Here is a 13,673-nt window from a genome sequence, read left to right as displayed (position 1 = left end):
AGGGGACTCTTAGCGTGAATCTAGAATCTGAGTCCTTAGAGTCCCAGAATCCTAGAGTCCCTCTATTAGCAAAATTGACATAAGTTAAATAGAAAAGCAATGGAGGTAATTATTGTTGAAATATGACAGAAATTACAGGTTTCTTAACAGTCAGCATGCTAAGGTAGGGGATTGGCATGACAGGAATTGATGAGATACAAGACATGTTTATTTTCCATAACACAACCAACTTAATTATCCAAAGTTATTTGAGAGAAGCATAGGGGTTAAACCCGTAGGGTGAGACAGAGAGAAGATGGATATCAAAAGGCCATATAGTTTGGAATTTCTCTCGTCTGGGGTCTGAGGTGTGTGATGAAGTGTGTGATAAGGTGTGTTCTTCTGTGATCAGAAGGTGACTTTGAATGAGTGAATCTGTGGCCATGTGGCCTGCAGTTAATGGAGGGAAGTACTGGGGTATCTGTGGGCCTGAGAGTCAAGAAGGAAAGAACCAAGTCTGAGTTTCCCCCCTTATGCTCACCTCGGTTGAGAGAGACTTACCAAGAGGTTATCTTCTCAGACCTCCATCCAAGGATGCGGGTGGTTCTCTCTAAGCTCTATCAGGCTCACACATGTTCCCAACACTAACTGTCTAATTTTCAGATGGTAAAAAGCCAGGAAAAATACCAAATCTGTAGGGTGGTAGGGTGGGTGTGGTGTAAATGTATATTTAAATGAAGAGTGAATAAAGGAATAAAATAAGATAAAAAAAATTTAGGATCAAATAGAAAACACTCAACTCCATCTAACTTATTGCATCAAATCACAAGATTCACATTTTAGGAATGACAAAAACACTGATGTGGGTTCAAAGAGAAATATTAAATAAGGTCAGAAGTTACAGGGAGAGAGTCGGTGGTAGTGCAACAGGTTAAGCACAGGTGGCGCAAAGTGCAAGGACCTATGTAAGAATCCCAGTTTGAGCTCCCCTCCTGCAGTGCTTCATAGGCAGTGAAGCAGGTCTGTAGGTGTCTATCTTTCTCTCCCCTCTCTGTCTTTCCCTCCTCTCTCCATTTCTCTCTGTCCTATTCAACAACAACGACATCAATAATAACTACAACAATAAAACAGCAAGGGCAACAAAAGGGAACAGGAACCATCTGAAAACAGATGACTTGCCTTGTGATTCTTTGTAGAAAATAATCAAATGTAGACAAGAGAACAAAGTGTGATAAATTCTGAAATTCCTTTGATTTTTTAAAAAATTCTTCCGGTGTCTCTGTGTTTCTTAAGTGAAAACATGGAGGAAATAAAGGAAACAGATGATGTAACTGGAGAAAAAAGAAAACAAGAAAAAGCAGATGGAAGGAACAGAGGAACCTGTTAAGAATGAAGCAGAAAGCAAACTGGCTAAAAAAAAAAAAAGTGATGTAAACAAAGAGGACACAAGAATTTGGGACAAGGGCAAAAACTGGAAAATGGCAAGGGTGTTAAAGAATTGTCAGAGGACAGAGTCAAAGGCTGGGAGATAAGGGTGGGAGCGAGAACCCACTCAGTCAGACATTTTAAAGACAAGCAGACCATTGGCAAAGGGTCAAGGCAGAAGCAAAGTCATCTGTGTCCCTCTGGCTCCAAGTCAGACTCCACCGTGAGCTGGTTGGTGCCAACAGTGTGGGTGAATGATCATTTAGTCTTATCAACCTTCTCATTAACTATTTTGCCACTGTAACATCTTATTTTTGTGTGATCCTGAGCACTTCTTCTGAAACAGTAGATATATGTGGCGAGACCATGAGAAACTCTTTTCTGTCACTGAAGGGCAGTGTACAAAAGGAATGTATTTGATCACGGCAGCTTAGTGGAGTTCCCAGAGAGGTGTATATCGAAGTTAAAGCATTGGCAGTTGAGAAAAACCTCACATGTGTTCCAGTTTTTTTTCTGTCACCGTATGTTTCTACTATCCATTTATAGAAATAAATGGCAGGAGGGCAGCATGCCCACCAACTGATAAAAATAGCTGGGAAATAGCTACATACTTTCTATAAACCTGGAGGTGAGATGCCACTTCCTTTCACCTAAGACAAATTGGACTGCACCTTTGGGCAAAACCTTGATTCTTCAGCAGTAAAAGAAGGAGATGATGGACTAGGCCTGGTCTCTAGTGGATGATAGATACTCAATGAATATTAGTTCCCCTGAAATGGAGTCAGCTGACAAATGGATGAGGAAGCAGGGCAAGATCTCAAGGACCAGCAGGAAGCTTGAGTTCTGGAGTGCAGAATGACCAGCAGGGGTTGAAACCATTCCCTGTCCCTGAAGCCAAGGTTGAGCTCCATCTCAAGACAGTCTCATAGTTGCTGATGGTAAAAGTCACTGCTCACAAGGCCCTTTATATTAATCAAAAGCATTTTAAAAATTTTATTTATTTATTTTCCCTTTTTGTTGCCCCTGTTGTCTTATTGTTGTTGTAGTTAGTATTGTTGTTATTGATGCCGTCATTGTTAGATAGGACAGAGAGAAATGGAGAGAGGAGGGGAAGACAGAGAGGGGGAGAGAAAGATAGACACCTGAAGAGCTGCTTCACTGCCTGTTGAGCGACTCCCCTGCAGGTGGGGAGCCAGGGGATTGAACTGGGATCCTTACTCTGGTCCTTGCACTTTGTGCCACATGCACTTAACCCGCTGCGCTACCACCTGACTCTCCAAAAGCATTCTTTTTAAACACTAGCTATAGAGTATATATGCATATGAACATATACATGATTTGATTCACACAGGCTTAGAGAACACAGTAGCATATTCATTTTCTTGAGGTTTAGGTGGGAAAGTAGTCCACCAATGTTTTCCTCTAAGTATTTGATAGTTTCTGGTCTAACATCCAAGTCTTTGATCCATTTGGAGTTGACTTTTGTTGTTTCTGGTGAGATAAAGTAGTTCAGTTTCATTCTTCTGCATCATATTCATTTCCTACATATGAAACTGAATTTTCTGAGGCTGGGCAGTGGCACACCTGGTTGAATGCACATGTTGCAATGTTCAAGGACTGGGGTTCAAGTCCCTGGTCCCCATCTGCATGGGGAAATCTTTGCGAGTGGTGAAGCAGTGCTGCAGGTGTCTGTCTCTCACCTTCTCTATCACCCCCTGCCCTCTCTACTTCTGGCTGTCTCTATCCAATAAGTAAAGATTAAAAAAAAAATTTTTTTAAAACAAGAAACTGAATCTCCATGGATGCTTCATGGATGGCAAGCACTGGAGAAAGCTCCATGAACTGTTAGTCCAGTGGTATAATGTCTCTCCTTCTCTTCCCCACTCTCTCTCTAAAACTAAAAGAACGGAACAAAAGCCATCCACCTGGAGCAGTGGAATTATTCATGTATGGAGCGCCAGTGCTTTAAGACAAACAAAGAAACACACGCAGCCGTTCTGGAAAAGTTAACTGACGATGAGAGGAAGATTGTCGGTGATATGAAGATGAACATCCAGGTAAAGGAGAGCTGGGTAGGAACAAAAGGACAAGGAAGAGGGAAGGTCCTAAGTTCAGGAAGTTATGTTCTCTAGTCTGAGCAGGAGTAACATAGCTATGCACAAAGGTAGGCCTAAGATTAATGCACTTGTATGTATAAACTCACTAACTCAGTTTTCAAAAGTTGAAAGAAGTAGGGGGCTGGGTGGTGGTGCACCAGGTTTCATATATATAGTACAAAGCACAAGGACCCACATAAGGATCCCGGTTCGAGCCTCCAGCTCCTAAAGGAGAGTCACTTCACAGGTGGTGAAGCAGGTTTGCAGGTGTCTATCTTTCTCTCCCCCTCTGTCTTCCCCTCCTCTCTCCATTTTTCTCTGTCCCATCCAACAACAACAGCAATGACAATAACAATAATAACAACAATAAGCAATAAGGGCAACAAAAGGGAAAAAACAGCCTCCACAAGCATTAGATTCTTGGTGCAGGCATTAAACCACATCGATAACCCTGGAAGCAAAAAAAAAAAAAAAAAAGTGGAGACAAGTGGGCAAACGGATAGGCAAGTTTTCCTCTCTTTACCAGCACATGTTAACCTTACTGTAAGGGTTTACTTACTTCATCTGATATAAATTATTGGTGCCTCTATGGTCAATGTCATGGCAGAAAGCAGCAGCAAGCATGGCAAAGGCTTCAAGATCTGTATAGTATTTCTTTAGTTTTCCTGTCTGGAAAAAAAAAGTTTAGTTGAACTAATACAGCTTTAAATTACATGCAATGAAGCCAGATTGCCTGGAGAAGGGAGTTTGTTATATTTATTTATTTATAGAGCAAGTTAGCTTTATTTCTTGAGTATTATAGCTGATGCAAGGCAATTACAGCAGCCAGTAACTGAGCTTTACATTTAGGAGGCAGCTATGCAAATTGCAGAGTGAAATTTCAGTACATAGGGATGCCCACATTCCCTGGCACTATCTTCAGGCAAGTTTGGGCTTTACAGGGTTGTGTCTGTGAATTCCAAACAAAGCTGATCTTAAATTGATAGGCCATATCTATGCCTCATACCAGTTTAAAAAGTTAAATGTGCAAGTCTGCAATGATTTCCAGGGCTCTGTACCTACCATCAACAAAGTAAACATGGTCTGCCCCACGTTGAACCCATGCCGCCAGTTGTGGTAAGTAACGGCTCTGTACCCTTTCCTCACGGTGTACATCCATCTGGTAAGAACCTGTCAGCAAAAGAAGACACCCCCCCCACCACCACCATACTCAGACTTTAGAGTGGAATTCTAAAGGTTAGAAGGTCTGTGACAATCTTATCTAAAAAGATACGTTGGCCTTGTTTACAGGGTTTAAGTTGATATATTTACAAAGTTGGTGGTAATTTAATATCTAAACTGAAGTTGATCTTTTGGACCATAGCAACCATTAAGAATGAAGTTCAGCAACAAAAACCACACAGTAGTTTAAGCTAAATACCGTCTGACCTCAACAGGCACTTTAAATTTCTCCACCACATTGATTTCGAAAAACATTCGGATTCCGCACTTAATCAGTTCGTGCTCTGTAATAGGGAAGTCACTGAAGCGGAATTCATACAGGTCTACGGCCTTGGGGTCTGGTAAATCCGCTTTCTGTTGGAAAAGGAACAAACTCAGATAAAATTTATCTTTTGTTTCTCCTTTTCATATATGTAGGAAGCATCACAATAAAGGAACGCCACGTGGATTTCACTAGACATCCAGCACTTAGTTTAGTTAGTAGACATAGATTATCCTCATAGCAAACCTTCATAGGTGTTCCTGCTTTCCAGATGGTGAAACTGATACTCAGATATCTTTGGAAACTTTCTAGTTGATGGTATTCAGCTCCAGATATGATGTTAGTGGTTCTTTTCTTTTCACAATACAAAAATACAATATGTAGTCATAGCAACCTTCCTCATTTTCAACAATGGATTTTTCTTTTTTTTTTCTCCACAGATAAATCCAGTAAACAGTAAGTAATCACTTTATTCAATTCTTTCATCTTTTCTTTACTTGCTCAGTCTACTTTCCTATTTGACTATGAGCTACACAAGCATAGGATGGTGTCTGTCTTAAGTACTGCCGGATCCCATAATCTTCAGTGACTGCCTGCAGACAAGTGCTCAATAAGTATTTATTGAATGAATGAATGAGTGAATGAATGAATGTCCCACAATGTATTGATAAACTTGAGATATCTCATTTAAATAACATCTTGTTAGGATTTAGGATTATGAAAACACAGTGAACCAGGTACTTGAATATTGATTGACATGGCTTGGGAAATGAAACTGTGGACCTTGTTAACACACAAGGAGAGATTCTAAGGGGGGGGGGGTAATGGTGTAAGGAGGGATGAGTGAAGGGGTGAGTGTTTGTCATATTTGGTGGAAGGCAGAGAAGAAACAATCCCCTACAAGAGAGAAAAGTGCCAGAAGACATTATGGAAGACATATGAATAAGGGAGATATTGCTCAAGCATACATTCTCATGGGGAGAAACAGATAATAAACACATCTTTAAAAATCAGATAAAATAGAATAGAGAGTTCTGGGTGTGTATATCATGAGGTGTCACCTCTGGACTGGAAAACATCTCTACATTACAGTTTGAGTCTTATGTAAAGATGAAATGTGAAAATTCTGTTATTGAAAAAAGGACTGGGCCTGAGTAGGAATTAAGGCACACACTGGGAGAAAGAATTCTGGTAAGTAGCTGATGAGTTATGTCAAGATAAAATTTAAAAGCCCTCTGAAAGAATTGCTTGATTTTTTAGCTTTTCACAAAACATTTTATCTATTTTATTTTAATGAGAGACAGAGACAGAGAAAGAGCGAGTCCAGAGCTCTGCTCAGCTCTGGCTTATAGTGGGGCTGGGGATTGAAGAACCTGGGACCTCAGAGCCTCAAGAATGAGAGTCTTCTGCAGAACCATTATGCTGTCTCCCCAGCCCCTTGAGTTTTTACTTCTAGGTTTTAAGTTTTATGTAGCAATGATGTGGGAGAAACCTATAGCCTATTTTATACCAAAATATCTTTTGGTAAGGTTATTTATTTTTTTGCCAATTTAATTGATTTTCAATCACAAATAGAAAACTAGTGAGTATCTATAAAATATCATAGATGTCAATGGAATTTTTGTTATATAAGAAGATGCATATTGTTGGGGACAGGTGGAGTGAAGAAAGGGTCATCTTCTGGGACAAGTGTAGAGAAAAAAAATATATTCAGAGGTGGATCCAAAGGGAGAAGGAGAAGGAAGAAGAGACTTGGGTAACATGGAAACCCACAAGGTGGGAACAGAACCTTCAGAAAAAGGTCAAAGTCTAATTTCTCTGTGGCAGCAAATCTTAGGGAGGACAGAGTCCATAGAAGGTGAGAAGGGGGAAGCTGAATTAAGTAGTGCATCTTAGCTTAGAAAGAACATATCATAAATAAGTGTGCCCTGAAGGGTCTGTACTTTGCTCTAATTCTGTCATGTCCTCTGGGAAGACTTTGGTGCAAACCGAAGGCATCAAAATAACGCTGGCTATAATATACTTAGATTGTGAAATGCTTAGATTCTAATGCAGTAGTTTAGTTTAGCTATGCTTCTAAATTGTCTATGTGAATTGTACTTTTGGGACAAAAGCAGGAACTCAGAATAATAACCTTAAGAAGAAATATTTATTTTTAGCTTTGAAAAATGTCGATAAAGAGGGAACTCAACATTAACTTGACAAATCAGAAAGTATGGCCTTACATTTTATTTAAAAGTCTTTAAGACAGAAATGAAACACTTACCAAAATTGTGACAAGTTGCTTTTCTTCACAGTCTTCAATTACATTTACATTTAGTTTCTCTTTAAATTTCTAAAATGCAAACACAATTGAGGTGTGAAATTCCTATAAAGGAGGAAATATCTATTTTAAGAGTAGACTCCTCTACTCTTAAAATAAGGAGGAGTCTACTCTTAAAATAAGTTAAAATGTATTTAAAATATGATATAATGCATTCTGTGACAAAGATTCATTCTAAGTATAATACTTTTGGGTACTTGATATTAAAGAGTTTTCTTCAAGAAGTAGACTATTATAGTTTATCTATCCCCTCAAAATGTAATAATAAGAATCTTGGAATTGATTGCTTGTATGTAAGAAAAAAATGAGTTACTTTCATGTTTTCTATTTATGTATTTATTTAATTTAATTTAATTTTATTTTAGCAGAGCACTGCTCTGTTCTGGCTTATGGTGGTACAGGGGACTGAACATGAATGCCTTTGGAGCTTAAGGCATGACAGTCTCTTTGTATAACTGTTATGCTTTCTTACTCACCCCCATATGTTTTTCCATGAATTTACAGTAATTGCCCTTTATTCTCCTCTTATTTATTTACTTTTACCAGAGCACTGCTGAGCTCTGGTTTACCATGTGTGGGAGATTGAAACTGGGACTTTGGAGCCTCAGGCATTATAGTCTCTTTGCATAACCATTATGCTATCTACTCCCACTCTTCTCATTGTTATAATAGCTCAACATATCAAATTTCTCTGAAATCTCAAAGCATCCATAAATAACAAAAGCTCCACCCTCAGCAAAACTACACCTACATGCACACTCCAAAAGCTCTAAAATAAAAATTTCCTTAATAGCAGTCTAGAGGAATGTGACATTTCCCCTTCAGTGGAGATGAGAAGACTGGGAGCCAATGCCTGCTCGCTCCCTATCCTCCGTGATGGTACTCTTGGCCATATTTCACTAATGAGAATTTTAGTGAGGGTAAAGACTTGAAATGTGCTTGTACAGTTGGATTCCTTTGAACTTCTTTCACCACTGTAAAAACACCTATCTTATAGCTGTTGGCCAAGAAGTATGACATATAGAGAGTCACGAAGTTACAACTTGGAGTCAGCTCCAAACAAGATCATTTGAAGCTTGGACAAACCACAAATGTGTGAGTGAGAAATAGATGCTTATCGTTGTATATCATGGATATTGTGACTGTTATGCAACATCCTATGGCAATAAAAAAAACTGACATATTCCCCTTCCTGAAAATATTTTTTGCTTGCTACCACATTTGAATCTGAATGTCATCACTTGAGTTCCTACAGACCCAGGAGCTGTTTGAAATAAAGCACTATTCCAACCAAGCAGCCTAGAAATTAGGTAAGGGACTGGGGCAAACTGGACTATCCATGTCCTCTTTCCATGCCACCTTCTTTAACTCCCTCCGTTTATTTTTTTTTCCTTCTCATTTTTGATAATTTTTAAATTACATTTACTTATTTATTTATTGGGTAAAGACAGTCAGAAATCATTAGGGAAGGGGGAGATAGAAAGGAAGAGAGACAGAGAAACACCTGCAGCCCTGCTTCACCACTCACAAAGCCTCCCCCCTGCAGGGGGCTCAAACCCAAGTCCTTATGCATTGTAACATGTGCACTCAACCAGGAGTGCCATCACGTGGCCCCCTCTCCCTTTCTTGCATCCAGGATTAAACCTGTTTTCATTTGTTCAGCATCTAGGTAATTAGGTAAACTTCAGAAGTTATAACTAAGTGCCACCCTAATGTGCACAGACAGGACAGGAAAGAATTCTCCACTTACCAAAATAGACATGATTTCCTCAGGAGTAGCTTTGGTGTGGTTCAGGAGCATTTCCTGAGCTATGTCTTTTCTGTTTTCTAATTTGTTCATTTTATCATAGGCGTCGGTATTTAAAAGAGACCATCCAAGAAACTGTGTGAGAGTCTGAAATGGAAAAAAAAAAAAAATATATATATATATATATATACATTAATTAATTTATTTATTTATCACTCTAAAGTTAAAGGAAAAATTAATTTGGAGGCACTACTTCTTTTCTACAAATCAGTCTTCCTTATGCCATTAACATCTCAGTTTCTCAGTTTGAGTTCAGAAAATAATCAGTCTCCGACAACTAATCTCTCTCTCTAATTATATTGGCTAAGTCCTTTTCTTTCCTAGTGTATCATGCAAAATGAATACTTCATTAGGGGAGAATCATTCCAAATACCCGGTTAAATAAGCAACAACCTGAAAACCCAGCCTTAGTGTTGGGATGAGAGGAAGAATAAGAGGAGATAGAAATAAGTAGGAGCAAAAATAAATCTTCTTTCCTGATTTCCTAGTATTGTAAACAATTTTTGATTAAGCCAAAGTTCATACTTAAGTAGAGAATGTTGCAGTTTATAGAAATCAGGAAACAAAAACAATGGCGATGTTTTCATTGTCAATGACAACATGCTGACTGTGTGACAGGCAACTCATGTCTAAATCACCTTCCAAGATTATCATTCCAGAATAGCAAGTAACTGTGTATCCTCTGTTTCATTAATTCCACTTACCTTTATTTTTTAATTATATTTATTTATTTATTGGACAGAGACAGCCAGAAATCGAGAGGGAAGGGGATGGTAGAGAGGGACAGAGAGAGACACCTGCAACACTGCTTCACCATTCACAAAACTTTCCCCCTGCAGGTGGGGACCAGGGGCTTGAACCTGGGTCCTTGCACATTGTAATATGTGCACTCAATCAGGCACATCCCCACCATGACCCTTGCCTCTATTGTTTTATGATTGCGCTTACCTCAGTAATGTGTTCATCATATTCATCAAAAGGTTTTCCGTCTTTCCTGTTATAAAATGTAGCTACTCCCACAATGTCTTCTTTTTTGTTGACAATAGGTAGAGACAGGACATTTTTAATCACCCAACCAGTTTCATCTACAGGCCCTTTCTACAAACAGTAAAGACACTTAGGTTATGTTTTTAATTTTAAGTAATTAGAAACATAAAGATTGCATGAGGAATACACAGAGATGCCCCTCTGTCTTTTTCCTAGTTTCCCTGATGGTACAATCTTATGTAATACAGTCCATTAAGATGAACTGGGAAATGTTATGCATGTACAAACTATTGTATTTACTGTTGAATGCAAAACATTAATTCCCCAATAAATAAATTAAAAAATTAAAAAAGAAATAAAAGAAATGCAGAAATAAGGTGGGGGAGATAGCATAATGGTTATGCAAACAGACTCTCATGCCTGAGGCTCCAAAGTCCCAGGTTCAATCCCCCATACCACCATAAGCCAGAGCTGAGCAGTGCTCTGGTGTTTCTCTCTGTGTCTCTCTCCGTCTGCATCTCTCTCAAAAGTAAAATAAATAAAATTTAAAAAGAGGGAGTCGGGCAGTAGCGCAGCGGGTTAAGCGCACTTGGTGCAAAGCGCAAGGACCGGCATAAGGATCCTGGTTCATGCCCCCGGCTCCCCACCTGCAGGGAAGTCGCTTCACAGGCGGTAAAGCAGGTCTGCAGGTGTCTCTCTTTCTCTCCCCCTCCTCTCTCGATTTCTCTCTGTCCTATCCAACAACAATGACATCAGTAACAACAACAATAATAACTGCAACAATAGAACAAGGGCAATAAAAATACTCCCAGAGGCATAAAGAATAGGAAAACTATCAGGGGAGGGGATGGGATATGAGATCTGGTGGTGGGAACTGAGTGGAGTTGTACTCCTCTTATCCTACAGTTTTGTTAATGTCTCCTTTTTTAAATAAATAAATTACTATTACTACTACTACTAATAATAATAATATGAAAGGGTTGGGAAGGGTTCAGGTCCTGGAACATGATGGCAGAGGACCTGGTGGAGGTTGTATTGTCATGTAGAAAACTGGGAAATGTTATGCATGTTCAAACTATTGTATTTAACTGTCAACTGCTAACCATTAATCCCCCAATAAAGAAATTAAAAAAATAAAAAAGATTAATAAATCGGTACTATCCATAGAGTTTATTCAGACTATAGATGTCTATGTCTGTGTTTCTATGTATAGTCATCACACATATATGTACGATCTTACTAGAGTCAAGACACAGAACAACTGCATCATCACAGGACTTTCTCACACTACCCCTTGATAGCTAGAGCCCTCAATTTAGGTTATTTTTTATTTCAAGAGGTAACAATCTTTGTGGTATCAGAACATGGCTATGGCTATATACTCTGGTTCCTTTGTTTAATTGTACTAGAGACACGTAAATTTATTCTGACAAACCTGACATCTTCTCTACGCTTGTAGAGGGATGGGAAGCACTTACATTGGCCTTCTCAGTGTTCTTGTGCACTTTTTCTGTCCCTCCCACCCCCCCCATGCCTATCTAGCCAGCTCCTTATATTATAGTCACTCTGTTGAGTAGCTAAGATGATATCTGTTTTTCTGACTCATTCATAAAGATAGACTTTTGTCCTGTGATGCTACTCCATTTGGTAATCATCTGTTGAACTTCTATGATAGGTCAGGATCTGAGCTAGTTGCAGAGAGTACAATGATAAAGAGGAGTGGTACTAGGGATTGTCGAGGGAGGAGGTGGCCATGGTAACAGGTTTGTAAAGGGTGACGGATGGGACAGGTGGAATGTCATCTCTGGATGTTGAAGGAAGAAGGAAGGATAAAGGAAAGAGCTTGGTTGCAGGTGCAATGCCCAACGATCCATCTGGAAGTCTTTCTTTCTGATAGCAATTGCAATAAACTATAGGAAAAGACTAGGAGAAAGCAGCCACTCATCACCTACATTCAGAGAATGAGATGTATGCAACCATCATTCATGCAAATGACATTTACTGAGCACCTATGATGTACCAGGCAGTGTTTTGGGCGCCAGATGACCAGGAGTCTGAGAGAACACAGAAGTGACAGGAGGCCCCCATATCCCAAATGCCAGGGTGAAATTTGTCTCCTTTCTTTTATCCTTCTCCTCCCACCTCTTCTCCCTTCACTGGAGAATCTCCTCTTTTATATTTACTGGTGAGTGGAACATAAGCCCTTAGTGCTCTTGGCCACACCTAAGCATCAGACAGAATTGGGGTGAGGAATAGTGTTGTACCCCTGCTCCATGGCACCGAATGTTAAGGCCTTGCAGAAGGTGAGATTACCTGAAATGTGAAGTATTCATCTGCAGGGGCATTCATCATGTTACATATCTGTAAAACAAGAAGAGACAAAAGTCCTAAAGTATCAGGTGGTAGAGCAATTAAGCCCAGAAAACAAAAACAGGAAAGAATGCATAGGACTTAAGTCTTCCTCTATAATTCTCTACTTGCAGATTATTTACCCTGGACTAGGGTTAAGTCAGTTAACTAGTGATGCATTGAAGTTAGTGTCTCTTCTACTAATTAAGCTCATGGATAATACTTAGCAGCATTTTTTGCTCCTTCCCACTCTCCGAGTCTCTAAGGATTTATCTTCCAATTCAAAGAAATCAGCTACTTAGCCCAAGGAGATGTGGAAGTTTGTTCTGCTGGTGTAGCAATATTGGGAATGCTCTATTTACTTTTTTCCTGATGTGAAAATCCAGGATAAGAAATTTGACTAAGGGGCTGGAAGGGAAAGTCAAACAGCATTTTAGCTACACCAAAGTGAGGATTCACTATGAAACATCACTTGTAGTACTAAATTTAGAGACTAGCATTCACATTCACAAGGACAAGAAATTATTCTATTTTTTAAAAAATAATTCCAAACCATCTGTATCTTGGATAATATCCACAAGGGAATCTTAATCAATATATATATATTAATCTATAGCCCTTCCCACCAAAAATCATGTTAGTTAATTAAAATCATAGTATTTAGAAGCTGAATAGAAAGTTAATAATTAAGTTTAAGCTTTTTCTCTTTAAAAAGGAATTGATAGAAACTCAAACAGGTTAAGTGTTTTTGCTCACATCCATGAGAGGAAACACAAATTGGAACTTCTACAGAGGGTGTTGATAAAATCAGCTTTCCTGGTGAGGGCTGGAGAAAGCCCTAGTTCATGACATTTTTCAGTTTTCATAGTATAAATATACCCACCATGGGAAGATTTCAACAGGCTGAGAACCTGCTTGTCAAATTCCTGAAAATCCTACCATTCTGATGAGCAGGTAAGAATGGGGTTTGACACCTAACACTGCTAACCACAAAGAACACTGTTTTCTAGACCGGTTGAACTATACCTATATTTTTTTGTATCATTACCACAAAGCAATGTGAAAATACTTCAAAGTATGTATATATATATTCTGGGGGGTTGCTCCCCATTATTTTTATGATCTAATTTGAATGTATAGCCTGAGCTGAGTGACTGAAAATTCTTCAGGAGCATTTTAAAGAAGCAAAGCAGAATTTAATCCTTTCTTCTGACATTTTCATCA

General features: G+C 39.0%; 1 protein-coding gene across 1 annotated transcript in view; it reads right to left on the bottom strand.

The window, feature by feature from the left end:
• The window catches only part of PDE6C (phosphodiesterase 6C), a 59,345-nt gene that overhangs the window by 22,190 nt on the left and 23,482 nt on the right, over positions 1-13,673 (bottom strand). Inside the window, exons 8-14 of the mRNA XM_007516784.2 lie at positions 12,414-12,461; positions 10,062-10,211; positions 9,057-9,200; positions 7,250-7,318; positions 4,929-5,075; positions 4,563-4,670; positions 4,060-4,169 (exon numbers count right to left, since the gene is read on the bottom strand). Of these exons, the coding sequence (XP_007516846.1) occupies positions 4,060-4,169; positions 4,563-4,670; positions 4,929-5,075; positions 7,250-7,318; positions 9,057-9,200; positions 10,062-10,211; positions 12,414-12,461 (776 nt within the window). The remainder of the gene's footprint in view (positions 1-4,059; positions 4,170-4,562; positions 4,671-4,928; positions 5,076-7,249; positions 7,319-9,056; positions 9,201-10,061; positions 10,212-12,413; positions 12,462-13,673) is intronic.

Source organism: Erinaceus europaeus, chromosome 1 (assembly GCF_950295315.1).
Source record: "Erinaceus europaeus chromosome 1, mEriEur2.1, whole genome shotgun sequence".
Taxonomy (NCBI): domain Eukaryota; kingdom Metazoa; phylum Chordata; class Mammalia; order Eulipotyphla; family Erinaceidae; genus Erinaceus; species Erinaceus europaeus.
Note: the sequence above shows the minus strand (reverse complement) of the source record. Positions and strands in the feature narration are given on the sequence as shown.